The sequence below is a fragment of the Notolepis coatsorum genome (assembly GCF_963971535.1).
Source record: "Notolepis coatsorum genome assembly, chromosome: 13".
NCBI lineage: Eukaryota > Metazoa > Chordata > Actinopteri > Aulopiformes > Paralepididae > Notolepis > Notolepis coatsorum.
Window position 1 is genome coordinate 28,224,432 of NC_140177.1, and position 22,976 is coordinate 28,247,407.

Here is a 22,976-nt window from a genome sequence, read left to right on the forward strand (position 1 = left end):
CGGTGTCGGACAGAGTGAGCGTGGGGCGAAGTTTGGCAATGTTCCTCAGGTGGTAAAAGGAGTTTTTGTACAGATGTTTTATGTGAGCCTCAAAGGTCAGGTGAGGGTCCATTTTAACCCCTAGGTTGGTGACTGTTGGTGAGAGGGTGATGTCCTGGCCGGAAAAGGTGATGGTGGTGATGGTGAATGAGCGGACCTGCTGTGGGGTGCCAACGAGAATGGCTTCGGTTTTGGAGCTATTTAATTGCAGGAAGTTGTGCTTCATCCACACCTTTGTCTCCTCCAGGCAGGTGGTCAGAGTGGATGATTGCAGGACTGTAGATGAGGTAGGGTTTATCTTGAGGTAGAGTTGGATGTCATCAGCGTAGCAGTGGAATGATATTCCATGCCGGCTGATGATGGAGCCAAGGGGGAGCATGTAGAGTGCGAACAGGGTGGGGCCGAGGACTGATCCTTGAGGGACACAATGGGTAGGCCTACATAATGACAACATCAAATAATGTAAAGGACTTTGTATATGTTGTACATATCAATCAGCCTATTTGGTTTTTGCTAACATTAACGTTATGCACTAATTAAGGAGACACTTAATGACAACCGTGACCAAAGAGCTGTGCCAGACTCTTTATTTACATATTTTAAGCGAGAAATGGGAGCTGTGCTGTGAGAGTGTGAAGAGTGATTTGTGTGAGTCTCACACTCTACTGTATGCGTGAGAGTTGGCAGTTCTTTCTGTGTATGCGCGTGTGTCTGGATACCGTTAATTATTAACAATGAAAGAGAAACTGTGAAACTGACTGTGAAAGAGAGAGAGCGAGAGAGAGAGGGGATGTGGAAGGACGTATGTGCCCCGCAAGCAATGCCTCCTCAATGTAGGTGTTCATGGCCAAGGTCTCAGGGCGTGAGAGAGAGAACATTCGCCCGCGAGGCGGGGGGGTACCGGGTAGGAGATTAATGGGACAGTCGTATGATCTATGAGGCGGTAGTGCTTTAGCACGCGTTTTGCTAAAAACGTCCACCAGGTCCCAATAGATCTCAGGAACCCCTATCAAATCGGGATTAGAGGGTAGAACAGAATCTGCGACACAATACCTAAACTTAACCCTAACCGTAACCAACTCCGAAACAATGCCTAAACTTAACCGGCGAAAGAATGCATGTTAAAAAAAAAAGAAAAAAAATTGAAGGGATTTGAACTTGTCACCAACGCACCGCAGGTTCCACAGCAAGGCGGCGAGCGAGTTGAGCTAACCGTCAATGTTGAAAGAGGGGGGATTACGGCTGCATAATGCCGCGGCAGACGCGCGGCGGCGTTGTCACGTGGGGCGTCGTGGGCAATCAGAGAAACGCGGAAGGGCTCTTGGGCCGCCTTTAAAGAAGAAGTTTTCCTGTACAATTTCTAATAAAAAAAATAACAAAACAATTTTTTTTTTTTTTTTTTTTTTACTTTTCAAAATCTTTTCACGTACCACCTGGGGACCACCCACATACCACTAGTGGTACGCGTAGCACTGGTTGGGAAACACTGCCCTACAAGATCCTCCTCCTCACCTACAAATCCCTGCATGGGCTGGCTCCTTCCTACCTGACCGACCTACTCCACCCCTACACTCCAGCACGAGGCCTCCGCTCCTCCAACTCCGACCTCCTCACCATCCCCCGCACCAGGCATTCCACACTGGGAGACTTTTTCTGTAGCTGCCCCCAGGCTGTGGAACTCCCTCTCCCCCTCCATCCGAGGCTCCGACACCATCAACCTCTTCAAAACCCACCTAAAAACACACCTGTTCACACTTGCCTTCACGCAACATGGTAGCCCACCCCCTTCCCCCCTGACTCTTTTCTTATAAGCTACTGATCCCGTTGCTTTTGTTTAGTTTTTTTGTTACTGTTTCGTCCAATTGGATAACACCCTGCTTCCTTTTTTATTTTACTTGTTTTATTTCTCCTGTTGTTACTATATATTCATATTTTTACCCTTTCTTTTATATAGCTTATCTCTCTTTGTAAAGTGTCCTTGAGTCTGAGAAAGGCACTTCCCTCTTTAAAGGGGAACTATCTTATAAATGGCATCTTTCAGTGTCCAGCACCGTCCCCCAGCTATGTGGACTCATATTAACAGGATCCACGTCTCCAACTCTCATATTGGCACATTCCTCCAATTCTCCTCCCACAACATTCACCCTCACTGAACTGAGTCATCTGAAAATGTGCATATCTGTGATGTCAGAGATTTCTCAACTGCATAATAATGTGGCAGTTGGTGTGGCAGTTGGCACCAGGCCACACAGTGGTTGGAGCCCAGCCTCAAAACGGCCCAAGATCTTGAGGTAGAAAAATGCTGCTTTTGAGTACTTGATTAGAAATACAGAACAATGATTTTTTTTTCAAACCTTTCAGAGGTGTTCCATAGACTCACAGGAACTGTGCAAAAGTGCCCAAACAGTGAAAGAAACAGCAAAAAAGCTCTCCTTTAAATCCAATTTATTATTATCATCATCATCATCATCATCATCATCATCATCATCATCATAATTATTATTATTATTATTATTATTATTATTATTATTATTATTATTATTATTATTATTATTATTATTATTATTATTATTATTTTTTTTTTTTTTTTTTTTTTTATCCACTTTTTCTCCCATTTTCTATATTTTCTCCCATCCCAATTTCGTATCATTCAATTCAACCCTCCCCTGTCACGAACGCTGTTTCTTGCCTCCCACAAGCCGGCTGCAATGTGGACTAAGTCATACATAGCACAAGTCCCCTCTGGTACTTGAGGTAACAGCAGTCGCATCTTTTCACCTGCGCAGCTCGATCTCTCAGTGGCGAGGAGTAACGCGTGGGAGGCTCACGCTGCCCCCGACACTTCCTGATTCTACTGCGCAGGCGCACCAACCGACCTGTAGGAGTCGCTGTCCACAACGCCCGATCCCCACCCATCAGTTTCCCACCCCCTAATACGGCCAATGTGTATTAGTATGAACAACCAGCTAAACTGAAAGCAATGTGGAGCGCTGGGCTCGAACAGGCAAGCCCAGCGTCTCCGTCATTCGTGGCGAGCGCCTTGCCCACTACGCCACGTAGCCGCCTATTAGTATTATTATTATTATTATTATTATTATTATTATTATTATTATTATTATTATTATTATTATTATTATTATTATTATTATTATTATTATTATTATTATTATTATTATTATTATTAAGAGATTGTTGGTACATTTTTATGCTTTTCTCTATGCTTAAATTAGTTATTTTCTGAAAAATGATAAGATCATCTCTGGTGAGCATGATATTTAAAGAGATCCTTCTGCGTGAGGATGACATGTGGGAAACACAACTTTACACGTTTGTCCGTTAAATCAACGAATAGATTAGTGTTACGTTTTGGTTACTGACTACGGTCGGGAACCACCCACCATTTCTGTCACCTGTCATCTGACTACTGTCACTTGTTTTCCCTGTCATTTAGTGCTGTCACTTAGGGGTTGGCTTCTGATTGGCTGTCACAGGGGTGTGTGTTGTGGAATGTTGGTATTTGGTGTCTATTTAACATTCCTTCCTTCTGCCGAACAACTGCCTCTTTGAACTGCTGCGGTCAGGCAAGCGATACAGGAGTCTCAAGGCGAGCACAGAAAGACTCAGAAGAAGCTTCTATCCCCAGGCCATCAGGCTGCTAAACGAACAATGAATGAACACTACACAACAACAACCACCAAACGCACATAGCACACACATCCACACGCACACACTCACTTTAAACAAACACACTGTAGCACCCACTCCACACACTTTTTTTTTTGATCAAATTTTTTTATTATTAATTACATGAAACAGGACAACACAATAACCACAGTAACAAAAAACATAACTTTCACAGGAGAATAACAAACAATAATAATACAGAATAATAAATTATAAAGACAAAAAGAAAAAGAAACAGCGTCCAACCTATCAAATATAGATGGCTACTTCAATAACAAAAAGGGTCTTCAAAACATGGCAACCTTTCCCCACCTTTACAAAGTGGAGTGACTTAAAAGATTGTTTATGAGAGTGTTGCCGCAGATTTACTGTAGATAGCCTAGGTCCCTTACACATGTTCAAGACTGCCAAACTTGCAGAAGGTAAAGTGTAAGAAGAAAGAAATTCTTCCTCCAAGTTGGTTGACAGGTCAATCAGTCTGTCAATATTAGTCTCTTGGGGAGATGGCATGTGAGTTGACATATAGCGCAGAATAGCTAAATACCAACCCCCCCTAAAATCCCCCCAGTCAAAGTTAAGAAGGACAAGACAAAAACCAAGACAGACAAGACATTTCCTCCTCCCCCTCCCCAGAGACCGCCGGACCCCCCCGATCAAGCGCCCCAACCCCGCTCAGCCGCACACTGCGGTCTTTACCTTCTCAGCTGCTGCGAACCACAGGTCAATTCCAGCCTGCCCTACCCCGATCACCCGGGCCGTGGATATCTCAAGATAAATCACATCCAATAGAGTTAGGGACCAGTTAATCATTGTAAGCTTCTCAGGCTCCTTCCATCTCATTGCTATTAGCTTCTTCGCTGCTGTGACGCCCGCTAGGACAACCCTTTTCAGTTGTACGGACGCGGGTAGTGTCGTTATATCGTTCAGGAGTAGCGTAACAGCTGTGAATGGGATAGTTAAGCCACACAGATCTGAAAGTTTGTCCGTTATTGACCTCCAGAAGCGGGCCACTGGTGGGCAATCCCAATACATATGCATATAAGTGCCAGTGGCCTTTTGAGAGCACAAAGTGCACTGAGAGTCGGTTATCAGTCCCATAGCAAATAGCTTCCTAGGTGTAAGATAGGTCCTATGAATATAATTAAAATTAATTTGCTGGTGATTGGGGTTGCGGGAAGATAATGCCACATTTGCCCAAACATCATCCCAGTCAAACTCGGGGTCCAACTCCGGTATATCCACACGCCAGATTGTATCCAATGATAAATTTTTATACGTGGATTGAATTAAGAGCGTATAAAAGTCGGAGACAAACCCTCTGGATGTCGTCCTGTCCACTATGAGCCTGAGGAAGGGGTGTGGGTGCAAGGCTTGAGCCCACGGTACGCCATGCGCCCTCAGTGCTGACCTTAGTTGAAGGTAAAGAAAGAAGGACTCGCCGGGTAGATCATAAAATTCTCTTAAGTCCTGAAACGCACGGAGGCCGTTCTTATCATAAATATCCTCCAGAGTATGCACTCCCCTCCTTTGCCATTGAGGAATATTAACCGGCTTGTGTCCAACAAGTAATTGCTGGTTATTAAAAATTGGAGAGTCCAGGTGCCAAGGGCATTTAACCCCACACGACCTCTGTACATTACGCCACGTTTGGATCACGTGAGTTATGATCGGTCCATACCTCAGCCGGCATTTCGCAATAGAGACAGTGGAGTACACTACATCCTGTAATCTTAGCGGAGACACCGCCGCCGCTTCTAAGGAGCGCCACGATACAGCCTCTACAGGGTCTAGCCAGCACATCAAAGGTCTCAGTGAAAAGGACCAGAAATACAGTTTAAAATCAGGGATTGCGAGGCCCCCATCTTGTTTCCTACGTTGAGTAGTAGCCCTTTTGATTCTCGGGCGTTTGTTATTCCAGACAAACTTAGATACCATCGATTGTACCTTGCGCCAGTGGTCTATTGGAGGGGGCAGGGGGAGCATTGAGCTAATAAAATTTATCCTAGGCAGGATGTTCATTTTGATTATGGAAGCCCGGGCTTGTAAGGAGTTAGGAAGGGACGACCACCTGTCTAGATCCTGGCGTATTTTATCATAAGTACCCGTGAAGTTGTACTTAGTAGTTTGGTTCAGCGTGGGGAATATCTCTATGCCCAGGTATTTGAAATGTTCTACTATGGGGATATCAGCTGGTAGTCGTACCGCCTTGGCCAGTTCATTAAGAGGTAGGCAGGCTGATTTGTTCCAGTTAATCTTAAAACCTGACAATTTACCAAAGTCGTCGATTATCCTCAATAATTTTGTGGCCGACCGGGAGGGGTCGTCCATGAAAATCAGCAGGTCATCCGCATAGAGAGCAATTTTGTGTGGAGTATTGTTGACCATTATGGGGACGATGTCCTCCGATTGCCTAATAAATTGGGCCAAAGGTTCGAGGGAAAGCGCGAACAGTCCCGGGCTCAGAGGGCAACCCTGTCTAGAAGATCTGGAGACTGGAAAGAGTGTGGAACAGTTTTTGCCTGTCAGTATCATCGCAGACGGCGAGGCATACAGGACTTTAATCATATGAATAAAACTCTTTCCAAGACCCATGACCTCAAGTACCTTCCACAGATATGACCACTCAAGTCTGTCAAACGCCTTCATGGCATCCAAAGACAGAACTGTGGATGGAGTTGTATTGTCTTTACTGTTATCGATTACATGCAACAGCCTCCTAAGATTATCTGCAGCCAGACGCCCCGGGATAAAACCAGTTTGATCGCAGTGTACCAATACAGACATAAATCTCTGCAGGCGACGGGCCAGCACCTTGGCAAACACCTTTAAATCGGCCCCGAGAAGACTCAAGGGTCTATAGCTACCACAATCATTGGGATCTTTGTCCTTTTTGAGAAGTAAAGAAATCAACGCCATATTGACATCTCTTGAGAACTCCCCTTGTTCGATAGCGTAATTGATCATATCGAGCATCAATGGACCCAGTTGGTCCCAGAAAGCTAAATACACTTCGGGTGGAATACCATCCCAGCCTGGCGCCTTACCCCTCTGCATTTCAACAATAGTCTCCCTCAATTCTACGAGAGTAATCGGTCTCCCCAGTTCCTTGGCCTCTTCCTCAGAAATGTGGGGTATCTCAAGCCCGCCAATGAACGATTCAAATCTAGAGTCATCCAGATTACCCTCTGAGCTATATAACTGTGAGTAAAACTCTTTAAAAGTGTCATTGATCTTTTTCGAATCAGTAGTGACTGCACCCTGGCTCGTCCTAATCGAGGGGATATCTGAGAAATGCTCATTTGATCGTATTTTCATTGCCAATAGATGGCTAGGTCTGGAGCCGTGAAAATAGTAATTTTGTCTTGTCCTATGTATCAAAAACTCAGACTGTTGTTTAAGTATGGAGTTTATTTCTTTTTTGACTATCTTACGTTGTGTGTTTAGTCGTTCATTATAGTCAGTTTGCAAGGATGCGTATAGGTCCGCATATAATGATTCCAGTCCTTCTAGCTTTTTTGACCGGGATTTTCGCAAATTGGAGGCAAATAGTGTGACATGACCCCTGATGAATCCTTTCAATGCGTTCCACAGGACCCTAGGGTCTTCTACTGTGCCAACGTTGATCTGCAAAAATTCAGCTAGTTTACTCCTGAACTCAGAACAGAAGTCATCGTTCTTTAGCAAGGTCGAATTAAAACGCCATCTGGGAGCTCTTGCGGAGAGCCTGCCAAAGGTTGCCGTAAGGAAAATCCCCTTGTGGTCTGAGAGAGCCAAGGGAACCAATGAGACATCGAAACTATCAAACATATTAGGGGACGCGAATGCATAGTCAATTCGAGAGAAGCTTTTGTGTCTGGCTGACAGGTGAGAGTAATCTCTGAGGGTGGGGTTGCATAAGCGCCAGAGGTCTGAGAGCCCCGTGTCTTTGGCCCACATCCTGAGGGCCTTAGAGGCCCGTTTCTGGTCGCTCGTTTCAGAGGGCCCAGACCTATCCATCTCCGCATCCCAGCACGCATTAAAATCGCCACCCACAATGAGAGCGTATCCATTAAGTTCCAACATATTCTTCGTGATTGTATTATAGAACGCTGAATCAAATGTGTTAGGAGCATACAATGCTATTATAGCCATCTTCCTATGCAAGAATTCAACTTTTGCTATAGTAATCCTTCCCTCCGTGTCCGACCATACATCCAAGATTTTGATATCAAGGTTACGTCTTGTAACTATGACTACTCCTTTCGTCTTATCATCGGCTGAGGATGCGGAGATAACGTGATATTGCCGATTTGCCAGTCTTGACACGTCACCTACCATTAAATGCGTCTCACTAAGGAGAGCAAGGTCAATATTTCTCCTCTTCAATAGCCAAAGGACACTGGCACGCTTGTGTGGGGCGTTAAGCCCTCCTGCGTTCCAAATTAAAATATTCAATTTAGCCATGGTCGAGCTTGTATAAGTGCGTAGAGAACATACCCGTGCAGCCAGGCTGAGTACAGAGGTGCCGATCCCGGCGGGCCCGGACGGTCAATCCCAGGAGTTCAGAGGAGGAACACTTACACATATATAAGACAACAGTACATAGAACACATAAAAATACCACCCCAGCTACAACCCCCCCTCCTTCTACTCTAAACCCTAACCCACCCGTCCTACTATAAGTTCCTCTATACCCACTCTCCAATCCCCACCCTATGCCCCACCCACTGAGGATGGTCATCTTCCTATCACTTCCCACTAGAGACATGGATCAATAAGACGCTTCCCACTCCCACCCCCCTCTAGATAAACCCCTGAGTAAACCCCCACTAGTCCAATAAACACAAATAATAATAAAATAAAATTCAATAAAGATATCGGTCGAAAACCACCCACTCCACACACTTATAGCACACACCCACTTTAAACAAACACACTGTAGCACCCACTCCCCACACTTTATATTTATGGATGAAGGATTGCACTACAACTCGTACACCTTACTGTAAATTGTACCTAAAATTGTACCTCATCCCATTTCTGCTTTGCACTAGATAGTACTGTACATTAGTACACTGCATAGTATTGTGTATTGTATATTATATGGTAACTCAGAACATTGTACATATGTCTATACCGAACACTGTGACCTCATTTTCTTCTTCTAAATTCATGCTATATTATGTTATTATGTTATTTGATACTATCTTGTCTAGCACAGTCTCTGGAGCGTAACAGTAAGAAGCATTTTGTATGAAAGTATTCTGTACTTCTGTATGACAACTATTAAAGAACTTGAACTTGAACTTGAACTTGCTTGTTATTCGTCAGGTCTTCACTATAGGCGTTCGGAGATAACGCGGCCGGTTCCAGTTCTGGACCACCACTAAGCTCCATTATCTTATTCTCTCGTTCCTTTGCCCTCGGCATAGTATCCTAGTATTACTCTGTGTTCTTTACTATTAAAGTCAAACCTGTTCAAGAGTATACCATCTCCGTCTCTATGATTGCCTACAACAATTGGAACTCACCTACCTCCATCCTGACAGAAGACCTGACCATCAGAGTTCCATGGAAGCGGTCATGGAGATGCTCCGGGCACAGAAGAGTGCACAGGAGCGCATGAAGGGACACCAGCAGCTGGTCAGCGTCGAGTTGGTTCGGCTGGGCGGAATCGTCAACGCGTCGCAGGAGACGGCGCATTCGGCGCTAATCACAGCCCAGCAGGCACAAGTCGAGGTGGCTGGGGTAAGGACGACGGTGGGAGAGACGGCGGCAGGAGAGGCGGCGTTCAACACAGAGGAGAATCGGGGAGCTTTTGGGCACCAGGAGCGGACCCAGGAGCCACGGTTACCCCCACCAGGTCGCTACGCGGGAGCACCGGAGGGATGCAGAGAGTTCATCACCCAGTGCTCACTCGTTTTCCAGCTGCAGCCACGTTCATTTCCCTCTTCCAGATCACAGGTTGCATATATTATCACCCTCCTCACCGGTCGAGCACTCTCCTGGGCTACTGCCGAACTGGAGAGCGGGGCGTCAATCTGCGACAGTGTGGACGCCTTTACCGGGGAGTTGAGAAGAGTATTCGATACTTCCTGAGTACTCTCGATCTTCGAGGCCGGTGGGCGGCTTCTCGCCTGCCGGCAGGGCCTCCGCACGATCTCAGATTACGCCATCGAATTCCGGATCGTGGCTCGGGCGGCAGCTTATCCGGAAATTCCCTGTGTGGTCTTGTTCGTCAAGGGACTCTCCGCACGGATGAGGGACGAGCTCGCCATGCGTGAAATCCCTGAGCAGCTGGAAGTGCTCATCAACACCGCCATACGGATGGACAACCGACATCGGGAGAGAGAGAGGGAGCGTGAAGATACTACCCAGGTACGTGTCCCTTCTCCTCCCGGTGTTGATAATTTCCTGCAGTACACGAGTGGGCCACTGGGTGATGAATCCATGCAGCTGGGGGCGCTGTCGCTCTCAGACGACGAGCGGCGGCGCTTCATTGAGGAGCGACGTTGCTTCCGGTGCGGCCGCACCGGTCATCGTTTCGGCAGCTGTCGGGACCAGGCTGGCTCAACTCGCCGCCAGTCGGGAAGAGGAGGTGCTCCGCCGGGCCTCGAGAGGGCGCCAGCAGGTGGGCTCATCCCAGCACTACCATCTGACACACGTACATTTCTGGAGGTGGCGGTTAACTGTGGGGGTGACGTTAGGGGAACTAAGGCGCTCATTGACTCAGGGACAACGGGCAATTTCATTCACCTGGGGTTGGTGCGAGAATGGGGAATCCCGGTAGAGGAGTTGGGGGTTCCTATTCCTATCTACGCCCTGGACGGTCAGCCCCTGGGCAGTGGGAGCGTCACTCAGCGCACTGTTCCTATACACATCCGGGTGGCGGGTGGGGGGTGGGAGTGGGTTCAATTATTTGTCATTGTCTCCCCCTATTCCGTTATGGTGTTGGGTCATCCCTGGTTGTCTTCATGTATACGTCATATTAATTGGAGCACGGGCAAGCTCTCAACGGAGGTCGACGTGAAGTCGGTCGTCGGCGAGAGTTTGTCCATTCCCTTGTCTTGCCCCCCCTCTTCTCTTTTGTCTCCTCCTTCTCTCTCCAGGATGGTGGGGAGCGTCGCAGATTCTGTTCTACCCTCTAATCCCGATTTGATAGGGGTTCCTGAGATCTATTGGGACCTGGCGGACGTTTTTAGCAAAACGCGTGCTAAAGCACTACCGCCTCATAGATCATACGACTGTCCCATTAATCTCCTACCCGGTACCTCCCCGCCTCGCGGGCGAATGTTCTCTCTCTCACGCCCTGAGACCTTGGCCATGAACACCTACATTGAGGAGGCATTGCTTGCGGGGCACATACGTCCTTCCACATCCCCTGCCGGCGCTGGTTTCTTCTTTGTTGATAAGAAAGATGGGGATCAGCGTCCGTGCATTGATTACAGGGGATTGAATAACATTTCCATCAAGAACCGATATCCTTTACCCCTCATGGACACTGCTTTCGAGTGCTTACAGGGGGCGCAGGTCTTTTCTAAACTTGACTTACGTAATGCATACAATCTGGTCAGGATTAGAGAAGGAGACAAGTGGAAGACTGCATTTAATACGCCTAATGGTCACTATGAGTATTTGGTCATGCCCTTTGGTTTGGCTAATGCTCCGGCAGTCTTCCAAGCCCTGGTTAACGACGTGCTGCGAGATTTGATTGGGGTGTCGGTGTTTGTTTACCTAGACGATATCCTAATTTTTTCTCGCGATATGGTGCAACACCAACTGCACGTTCGAGAGGTGCTAGACCGTCTCCTCAAGCATCAACTATTCGTTAAGGCTGAGAAGTGTGTGTTTCACACCGATACCGTTTTTTTCCTGGGCTTTGTGTTGACGAAGGGTGATCTGCGCATGGATTCGGCCAAGGTGAGTGCAGTCTTGGACTGGCCACGGCCTTCGTCGCTCAAGGGGTTACAAAGTTTTTTGGGCTTTGCAAATTTTTACAGGCGCTTTATTCGCAACTTTAGCGCCTTAGCCAATCCGTTAACAGCTCTCACCAAGTCCTCTCTCCCTGGCTTTGAATGGTCGCCTAGGGCAGAGTCGGCTTTCTGCGACCTCAAACGTCGGTTTACCTCCGCTCCTGTATTGATCTGCCACGATGCGGAGGTTCCGTTCATTGTGGAGGTGGATGCCTCTGACATCGCGGTGGGGGGGGGGGGTGCTCTCTCAGAGATGCTTAAAGGATGGGAAAGTGCACCGTGTGCTTTTTTTTCTCGCCGTCTGTCACCAGCCGAGCGTAACTACGACGTGGGTAATCGGGAGTTATTGGCTATCAAGTTGGCACTGGAGGAATGGAGACATAGGTTGGAGGGGGCGGCACATCCTTTCATTGTTTGGACCGATCATAAGAACTTGGCTTACATCCAAGGGGCTAAACGCCTTAACGCTCGCCAGGCCAGGTGGGCGTTATTTTTCACAAGATTTCGATTTACCATCTCCTATAGGCTCGGTTCCAAGAATATCAAACCCGACGCGTTATCGCGCCAGTTTGATCTTCCTGGTCGGGAGGAGCAGCCCCATCCCATTATTCCACCGGCCTTGATTTTGGCACCCGTGTCTTGGGGCATAGATAAGGTGGTAAGGTCGGCGCTGACGCGGGAGCCCGATCCTGGTGGGGGCCCTCCGGGGCGGTCGTATGTGCCCAAGGCGGCACGCTCACGTTTGCTGCAGTGGGCACATGCCTCATCCCTCACCAGCCACCCTGGGGCCACCACGACCCTGGAATTTATCCGTAGGAGGTTCTGGTGACCGACAGTGGAGGGGGATACGCATTCCTTTGTGGCGGCCTGCCCGGTGTGTGCGCGCAGTAAGACCTCTCGCCGTGCACCAGCAGGTCTCCTCTGGCCGCTTCCTATTCCTAAACGGCCCTGGTCGCACATATCCCTGGACTTTATTTCTGGCCTCCCCCTTTCGGACGGGTTCACCGCCATTTTGGTGGTGGTGGACCGGTTCTCTAAGGCGGCTCACTTTGTTCCTCTCCCCAAGCTTCCATCGGCCCGAGAGACTGCTGATTTGGTGATACAGCATGTATTTCGGGTCCACAGGCTTCCGATGGATATCGTGTCGGACCGGGGTCCTCAGTTCGCCTCCAGGTTCTGGAAGGCGTTTGCCGCCGGTCTCTGCGCCTCCGTCAGCCTTTCGTCTGGGTTTCATCCGCAGTCGAACGGGCAGACGGAGCGCGTCAATCAGGACCTGGAGGGGGTCTTGAGGTGTTACGTTGCCGGTTGCCCGGCAACGTGGAGTAGGAGGTTGGCCTGGGCTGAGTATGCGCATAATACCCTCCTCTCCCGGTATGTCTCCCTTTCAGTGTCAGTATGGTTTTCAACCTCCTCTGTTTCCCGAGCAGGAGCAGGAGGCGGAGGTGCCCTCGGCCCAGGCACATGTGGCTCGCTGCCGCAGGACATGGAAGCGGGTCCGGGCGGCGCTGCAGAAGGTTTCGGTTAGTACCCAGCGGCAGGCTAACCGCAAGCGCCGTCCGGCTCCGGTTTACAGTCCTGGGCAGCGGGTTTGGCTCTCCACCCGGGATCTCCCTCTCCGGGTGGAATCCAGGAATCTGGCTCCTCGCTTTATAGGCCCCTTTAAAGTGGTGCGTCGGGTGAATCCTGTGGCTTACAGGCTGCGGCTTCCGAGCTCTATGAGGGTTCATCCGACGTTTTCATGTGTCCCTGTTGAAGCCATTCCTCTCATCGCCCTTGGCCCCGCCACTGCCTACGGTTCCTCCGCCTCGGTTTATTGGTGGTCAGCCCATTTACACGGTGCGGAGGATACTGGGTTGTAGGCGGAGGGGTAGGGGGTTTCAGTTCTTGGTGGATTGGGAGGGGTACAGGATAGAAGAGCGTTCTTGGGTGCCTCAAAGGGATATTTTAGATCCCAGCCTGATCGTTGATTTCCGGCGGCTGAATCCCGAGGCCCCCAGGTGAACGTCTGGTGCCGTTCGTCGGGGGAGGGTACTGTTACGTTTTGGTTACTGACTACAGTCGGGAACCACCCACCATTTCTGTCACCTGTCATCTGACTACTGTCACTTGTTTTCCCTGTCATTTAGTGCTGTCACTTAGGGGTTGGCTTCTGATTGGCTGTCACAGGGGTGTGTGTGGAATGTTGGTATTTGGTGTCTATTTAACATTCCTTCCTTCTGCTTGTTATTCGTCAGGTCTTCACTATAGGCGTTCGGAGATAACACGGCCGGTTCCAGTTCTGGACCACCACTAAGCTCCATTATCTTATTCTCTCGTTCCTTTGCCCTCGGCATAGTATCCTAGTATTACTCTTTGTGTTCTTTACTATTAAAGTCGAACCTGTTCAAGAGTATACCATCTCCGTCTCTATGATTGCCTACAACAATTGGAACTCACCTACCTCCATCCTGACAGATTAGTCAAAATTAAATCCTTGATTTTCAGTGGGTTAAGTACTTCTTCAGTCGGGGACAGACCTATCGTAGACCTATTGTCATTTGACATAGTGATATGTCGTCATTCAAAATAATCTTCAGATTTAGACCAATATAATCTATTTGACAGTCACATTACACTGATCGACTAGAAATCTTCAAATCCAGCCAAGAAATAAAAGGTCTGGAAATAGTATGAACATCTGGAAATGTGTGTCTTGTGCACTTTTTACATCCTTCAGTTGACTCTGTTGTTATTGTTATTGTTTGTTTAGGTTCACTTTACAGTTTAGCAGGTAAATGGTAAATGGTCTGCATTTATATAGCACTTTAATCCAAAGCGCTTTACAATTTATGCCTCACATTCACCCATTCACTCACACACATTCACACACCGACGGCGGAGTGCAAGGTGTCAACCTGCTCATCGGGAGCAGTTAGGGGTTAGGTGTCTTGCTCAAGGACACTTTGACACACTAGGAGCTGGAGCCGAACTGGGAACCTTCCGATTACCAGATGACTGCTCTACCTCCTGAGCCACTGTCGCCCCCAGGTTACCTCCTTGTTACAGGGGAAATTGACACCCAAACCTGACAAACGCAACAGTGAATACAGAGGCTCACATAGGGCCCAAAGGGTGCTTGAGCACCTACCCTTTCCCCCCTGAGTCAACAAGCAACCTTTTTTGGCTGGTATATCTTTTATTTTCTATTGAAATTCTATCAAATATGTGCTAATTATAGATGCAAAACGTTGTGCATAATTTAGACATTGAGGGCTCAACACGCCATGACAAGTTGCAAAGTAGAGTAAAGGCCTCTACATGCTACAGCAACTTCAAAGCAAGTTTCTGTAGCATGCAGAGGCCTTAAGGGAGAGAGAGGGAGAGGTTGTCTAAGGACAAGTCCCAGACAGCACAGCAAAAACACACCCTAAAAAAATGCCCTGTGCCCTTTCTTTTTGGTTGAGCACCTGCCTCCCAAAATGTCTGCAAGTCCCTGCATAGGCTGTAACTACCCCACATAGTACTTAATCAAGTGACCGTTCTCTGGTCCTGCAAAGGGGAGCACCTTGTGATACCCGAGACTTCAGACAGATGCTTCCAATGGTGTCAAAAAAGGGATTTGACAATGTATGAAATGTGAGGAACAGCCACACCCTCATCATGTGACATCCGTAACACTGCAGATGATCACAAATGACTGAGTAAGTAAGACCTTCAGGACAGGATAGAGCTTCTTCGGAAAGAGAAACCCACTGTTCTTGACGTAAGCCCTCGGATTGATATCGTGAAGTCTGATCAGTCAACTCAAGACAGTCACACATTTGAAGCCAGAATCATTTCATGGCAGCTGCATCCTGTTTGTGACATTTTTATAATTCAGTTCACTAAGCGACTCCCAACGGCACGCATCACATTCTATCTAGACCACAGTCAACACTATGCTGCTGGGAACCCTTTGAAGCATGTCCGCTGTCCAGCCCTTAGAGCAAACCCATAAACTTCTCTGTGGAATCAGGAGCAGCTGTTTATCTGAGCCGAAACTGAGGACTTTGTGTTTTACAATGAAGAGAGTACTTTTTACAAAACTGTTACAAACCATAGATGTCTTCTTCTATACCGGTCGGAAACACAAATACAAATACAATACAAACAAGAAAGTATTTTGCAGTCTGAGACTCCCCCTCTCCCCAAAAAACAACAACAAATGATTATGTAAGAGACTGTTGCAAAACAGTTACAAACCAGAAATATCTTCTACTGGAACATCACTACAAGTAAGAAAATATTTTGCAGTCTGGGACCCCCCCCCCCCCCCCCAAAGACATTATAAAACAAAAACAACAACAACAAATGAGTATGTAAGAAACTGTGTACTGTTGCAAAACGGTTACAAACCATAGATGTGTTCTATTGGAACACAACTACAAGCAAGAAACATATTTTGTAGTTTGGAAGAAAGACAAAATAAAGAAAAAGTGTGCCAGTAATAAAACATTGCAATTCTACATCAAAATCTTACCTTCTTGCCATAATGACTTCGTTCAGATACAAATGAACTTCTCTTCACATCCATCAGGGTGTCATGAAGACAGTTATTCCACAGTCAGTCAAAAAGTTTCTAAAGGAACTGGCCAATTCCAGTATCTAGGAACGCCTCCAAACCTAGCCCATTGGCTCAGTCACCGGCCGGGCGGTTCCTATAAACTAGCCTACACAGCGGTTATTATGTTATTATTGATAACACCTGATCTTTACCGTTTAAAAAAATACTATTTAAAAAATCACGATTTATCCAAATCTATCTATATCTATCTCTCAATAAGAAGACTTGTTCTTGATGGAAATTGAAAAACACAAAAATCCAGTTGAAATAATATAGATAAGGTAACATGTAGCAATCAAAGGTAATGCATTTTCTGAAATACATGTGAACTGGAACGAGATGTATGCCATTCTGACTTAGCATTAAATGTTAGAGTTTGGGATTTTAACGTTATGGTAAGCATACAATTTACTGTCAAAGACATCTGTCTTTCCATCACGGACCACGGGGACCACTCGCCAGCTGGTCCGGACAATCAATAACAATAAGCACTCAGATGTTACAGTACTCACAAACAGCAGATAATTATGTGAGGATTTTCCTCCTGGCTTTCCTTGCAGCAAATTCTGAAATAATGTCTTGATAATCCAGAGTAGATACAACGTCCTTTTCTATCGTGAGGATGGAAAGTGCACACAGTCTCTCCTGGGACATTGTAGTGCACAAATAGTTCTTTATCAGTTTTAACTTGGAGAAGCTGCGCTCCCCAGATGCAACTGTGATGGGGATTGTCAATTAAATCCGAACGGCAACTTCGCATTTAGGGAAGGTCCTGTTCCTCTCGCTGAGAAACCGTAGGGATTCCAGCACAGTCTTTGCTTCGCTTCCTCGGGCACCGTTACGCACGGCACAGGTTAAAAGAATTTGTCCTTGAATTCATCATTTCATTTGTTTCCCCATCTTCCTCCTGAGGGGTCGTGGCGGCCTCACCCTCCTCATCTTCACTGCTGATGAATTTATCAAATGAACCTCTCAGCGAGGTCTTGGACACTTCTTTTTTCTTTGCTTTTTTTCTTTGTTCATTCCCTCAGGAAAATTTCCTCCATCTATCTCGTTCTCTCGACATTGTGTTTCAAAATTCAAATGACCACCACTGCCACACACACCATCCACCTTACACCTGACCACCACGTGCCAATGCGCCTGATGTAAACAAGACGAAAGTCTTTCTCTGGTCTGCATCCCCTTAACAATTGTATGTATTGAGCTGTACTGTACTGTACCCATTCTGCAATCTGTTAACACTTTCAACGCCACGCCTGGTTTTCCGTTTTACCGCTTGAATGCCACCATCGGCGCCAATGTTAACGTTAATATCGCCTAATCTATGTTTTAAATTATGGCTATGTGTCTAATCTGCCCATCGCATTATCAAAGACTATTTTCCAGTCAGTGCTGTGAAGGCAGATTGTTTTTTTATCGCGTCGTTGCCGTTTCAGAGCAGTTAGAAAAGCCCCCGTTTTGATATAAAAAACAGCTCATTCTGGAGCATTCTATGAAAATCGTCTTTTAGTGGAATATTCCACAACGTTGATATTCGTCTGCCTTTTTATGAATCATTTTCAAATAAACGCTAGATGATCAATATTATACGTGCACGCACGCACATTACGGCCGCGCACTGATAATCGCTCCGTTGATTTGCTCACAGACTTTTACAGTGAAACCGAAAGAAGACATTTCACAAAACAGCTTATAACTTCATCAAACTTACTCTGATTATCCTACCACTGATAACATAGAGTCCTTACCTGACATCAGATGGTATCCAACTGGTATATTCCAATTCCTGATCACCATTCGAAAAAATCGATACGTGTATGGATCCAACGCGATACAGTAGAACTCCATGATCCGCGGGGATCTGAGGCTCCAGAATGAATTAACCCCGGCTGGATCAGTGAACTGGAAAATGTGGAGTACCGGATTTTTTTCCCCATTCATTTTCATTGAGTCCATTCCAAAATCACTTATATCATCTGGGAGACGACAGGGGGCGCTTTTTTCCACAGTGATCGTCGGCGCCCCTCGGCTATACTCGGGTAGGCTCGGGTGATGCAATAATATTTCAGATCGCAAAAAAAAAAAAAAAATCTGAGAAATCTCGTGAGTGGCACTGAAAGAGTTAATAAACGTTTCAATCAATCAATGTATCTAGCTCCCCCTAGTGGAATTGACCGGTGGTCCGTGGACAGACCACGAATGGGCTACAACCCCCTCTCATGTAACGCCCCCCAAATATTCCAACTTTTATTTTGAAATCCCAAATCTGTAGGGAGGAACTACTGGGCGGAATACGCATGCGCAAGACGAAATCCATGATGTGTGCTCAAAGCATGTTAACTTTAGATGTTAGCCACTGTGAAGTTGAATTATTCAGTCATTTGTTCTGACTATCACTTTCTCTGTGTAGCACCCTGAATATTCGACTATTATTCAGAAGTGCTGACTTGGCCTTTTATCTCCCCTTTGTGCACAAAGACATGTTAACCAGTTTCCCTTGATATTCTTCCGAACAATGACGCAAGTTTCTCCTTCTCTCACCGGCTGGAATATGGATTATAAACACTAACTGAATCATATTCAATTCACCCAGTTCTTCCTGTGGGGCTAGTTGGCGGTGCCAGCAGGGGGCGGCGGTGGCAGGCGGAGCGCAGGAGGGAGGCGTCAAGGAGAAGCAAGCCACCTGAACGGAAGTGGAGAGAACCAGTCTCTTCAACGTTGAACGTGAACCTGGATGGACGTGTCGTTGTGGAGCCCCGTAGTGAAGCACGCGGGTGAATGTATTGGACTTGAGTATATTTCGGGTTATAGTAGAAATATAAGCGTAGTAGCGTGTTGAATATCCCAACGGAATAACCCTAGTGATACAGCGAGTTATCCTAGAAGAAAGCGGTATATTAAAGTGGCTAATGCTAACGTTATCCCCTCCAGCGAGGTGCCCCCGGCAAGCGTTGCCTGAAGAGAACTGGTGGTTAGAGGCACCATGCATTGTTGCATGTTCGACTAGCAGGAGGGCCGTCTAGGACCCACAGAGTAGCTTCAGTTAAGGTAGCCACCAGATTATCGCGCGTGTCAACACAGCTCGTCGACCAGCAGCTTGTCAGCACCGGCAGTCAGCAGCTTGTCAGCACCGGCAGTCAGCAGCCTAGCACGGGAGTTCGTCCCGTCCAGCAGAGGTCGCCATCACCCAGCACGTGCCTCCAGCCCGCTACTGCCCCCCTGCCTAACACAGCTTGCTAGCTCCTGGGACGAGAGCGTTCGACGCCATCTTGGCTAAGTACACTGGCACTTCGGTGACCAGGATCCTATCGTACATTACACAGTGTGTCGCGGCCTACGGGCGAAGATAATGGTTGCTAACCACAGTGCATAGGGGTACCCCATAAACATTACATGCCGGCATTAGTTAGGACTTTTGTTTGGTAAAGTGGGCCCACCTTTTTCATTTCAATATTACTTTCCCATCTATTTAACCCTTCCCCTCTTGGGGGTAAACGTAACGCTGCCATATAAGTAAAGCCTAAGAAGAGGTATTATTATTGGTACTAGCCCAGATGTGGGTAAGGAGTCAAGTATATTGAAGTCTACAATATCTGGGTCTATTATATTTGGGTCTGCAATACCTGAGTCTATACGGTGTGGGTGTATGATATAAGTGTCTGCAAGGTATTGAATTACAACTGGAGTAATGGTAGAACTACCTTCCATTTGACCCATTGCTATTAAATATTTGTAGCTGACCAGTCCTTAAATAACAATAAAGAATGTAGATGGGAGTCTTGTGTGCGTGTCAATTCCTGAGCCTTAACATTAACCCTTTTGGTGCGGGTAACGTTAATACACTTAACCCTTTCCTACCCAACTTCCCCTTTCAGCTATTAAGGTCTCTAATGTCACAGAGGGAGGGTACTGCTTGCGGGAGGAACGAATCTACTTATTTACATATCAGTCACTAGGTGTGGGAGGGTTAACGGAGGTATTGGGGGAAGTGAGAGCAAGTTGGGGAGTACTGCTGACCGCCCCGGAAAGGCGAGGAAGACCAGAGTACCAGACCAGGTTGGTAAATCCCGGGCCCCATCCACTTCCACTGCCGGCCTCCAGTTTGACGCTCCAGGCCCAAAGACGAGGGTGCAGTCAGACGGAGCTCTACTGTGTCTCGCTACCCAGTGACTGTGCACACCCGTTCCCACGAAGCAGGGATAATCCACCCTGCTACATTTGGCGTCACGAACAGGATCAAAATCCTAACCTACTCCCTCGAACGTGACGACCAAGAGACCTACGATGTCTGAGAGCGACGCCCCGAAGCCGGAGGTCAGAGCAGAGTCGTCCTCGGCGGAGCCACGAGGTGACTCACCGGCCCTTCTCAAGGAGGAAGGGGAGGAAGCCGAGACGGTGCGGACCTTGGCTGCACAAGTGGAGTCCCTGCGGGGCCAACTCCAAGACCAAGCGCGCGTCCTGGACCACCAACACGAACACCTGGAGCAGGCCCGACTCGGCCAGCAAGAGTCGCTTGCCTTGGCGCAGGCCATGCTCCAACAGCGCACTCCAGCGACCCCCCCGGTGGTGTACGTCCAACGTGAGCGGAAGTGCAGCGAGTTTGGAGGGGAAAAGGAGAGGGGAGAGCTGCCTGTGGAAGACTGGATCCAGGCAATGAGGACCCATCTCCGTGCCAGTCGAGTGCCGGCGGAGGAACAAGTGGAGGTCGTACAGCTCCACCTGAAAGGCGAGGCGAAACAGAGGGTGCGCTTCCTGACGGAGGGAACCGTCCCAGACACGGAAGCCTTGTTCGCGCTCCTCGAAGAGACCTATGGAGACAAGGCCCCTGTCAGTGTCCGCCTGGGGGAGTTTTACGACCGGAGGCAGGCCGCCGGAGAGACTGTGCGACAATTCGCCTATGACCTGCAGGAGAGGATTCGTCGCCTACCCAGGTCGCCGACGCCGCCGCCCTGCTGCAGGAGCAGTTTGTGGTGGGCCTCCGAGACGAGACCCTGAGGCGGGAAATGAGGAAGTACATGAAGTACAACGCGACCGTTTCCCCAGGTACTGAAAGCGGCGATCGATTGGTCGGAGGAGGAGCTGGTCCTCCCCTCCGTCAAGGGTCCCACCCGGGGCTTGGTCCACGCCACGGCCGCGGAGGGACGAGAGGCCCCGATGAGCGTAGACACGCTGCAGGAAGCTATTAAGCAGCTCTTCGCAGGACAGGAGCGGCTGGGCGCGCGCCAGGAGCAACTCTTCCAGGCCTTCCAACAGGAGCGAGACGCGCCCCCCGCTACACGGGAATCGCCCCGCCGAGACGAAGAGGGCAGGCGGATTTGCTATGCCTGCAATCAGCCGGGCCACCTCAGCAGGGATTGCCCCCGCCCAACCAGCGGACCACGCCCAGCCTCTGCTCCCACCCCCGAAGCTCTGGGCCCGTCGAGTGCTTCACGCTAGACGTCCAGATCGACGGTGTCGAGACCCGCTGCCTCTTCGACACGGGCGCAGAGGTCACCACCATGGCGGAGAGCCACTTCCGAAGACACTTCCCGCGGATGAAGCTGACCCCCGCCAACTGGATCACTCTCACCGCCGCCAACGGCTTGGAGATCCCAGTGGTGGGGTGCCTCTACGCCGAGGTGAAGTGCCTGGATATGACATTCACGGGGAAATGCATATTCATAGTAAAGGACGATCCCGCCCAAGGGCCCACAGGAGACGCCGTCCAGGGACTTCTGGGCATGAACGTGCTCGGCGGAGTAGACGGCCTGTTCAAGGGGATCAAGGGGATGCGCCCAAGCGTCGCCATCCGCCGTGTGGTCGCCGCCATGGCCCAAGAAGCCCGGGAGTGTACCGCCCCGGGAAGGATGGGGTACATCAAAGTGGCCGGCAGGGAGCCGTGGTCATTCCCCCGCACAGCGAAGTGATCGTCTCGGGCCGCTGTGAGACGACGGCGGGGATGCGGCGTCCCGTGATGTTAGAGAACACTCCGAGTGCCAACCTGCCCCCCGGACTACTGGTGGCGAACGTAGTGGCATACGCCCGACAGGGAAGAGTGCCTGTGCGGGTGTTGAATCCGACCGACGCCGAGATTGTGCTCCGACCCCGGTCCAGACTGGCGGAGCTCCACTGCCCCCGTCAAGTACGGCCTAAGGAAAGGGTGACCGTGGAGGAAGTAGACGGAGGCGTCAGAGTGACTGCGATTGAGGCTCGAGACAGCCCGCCATCGGCGGTGGCGGACGGGAGGACCCGAGGGCTCGCCGTGCCCGTGCAGGCGAACCTTCAGGATCTCACGCCAGGCCAAGTGAGCCGATTAAACCAGGTGTTGGAGAAACACAAGGCGGTGTTCTCCGTAGACGACGGGGACTATGGTTACACAACCACGGTCACTCACTACGTCCCCACCGGTGACGCACCCCCGGTCAAGCAACGGCACCGCCGCATACCGGCCCACGTTTTCCAAGAAGTAAAGCGGCACGTACAAGACCTGGTGGACCAGGGTGTCCTGGTAGAGAGCTGCAGTCCGTGGGCGTCACCAGCCGTGATCGTCATAAAAAAGGACGGCTCTGTGCGGTTCTGCTGCGACTACCGCCCCCTAAATAACGTAACGCACCGGGATGCGTACCCCCACCTCGCATCGAGGAGTCCCTAGACGCCTTGGGGCAGGCCAAGATCTTCTCCTCCCTCGATCTCACGGCCAGCTACTTCCAGGTGGCGGTGAAAGAAGAAGACCAAGA

The 22,976-nt window shown here is 48.8% G+C and overlaps 1 protein-coding gene across 1 annotated transcript in view; it reads right to left on the bottom strand.

Annotated features, from left to right (window-relative positions):
• Window positions 1–16,253, bottom strand: part of LOC311239042 (uridylate-specific endoribonuclease C-like) — a 32,670-nt gene extending 16,417 nt beyond the window's left edge. The window contains exon 1 of the mRNA XM_084327267.1: window positions 16,174–16,253. Coding sequence (XP_084183393.1) covers window positions 16,174–16,184 — 11 coding nt within the window. The 5' untranslated portion in view covers window positions 16,185–16,253. The remainder of the gene's footprint in view (window positions 1–16,173) is intronic.
• Between the last annotated feature and the right edge of the window lie 6,723 nt (window positions 16,254–22,976).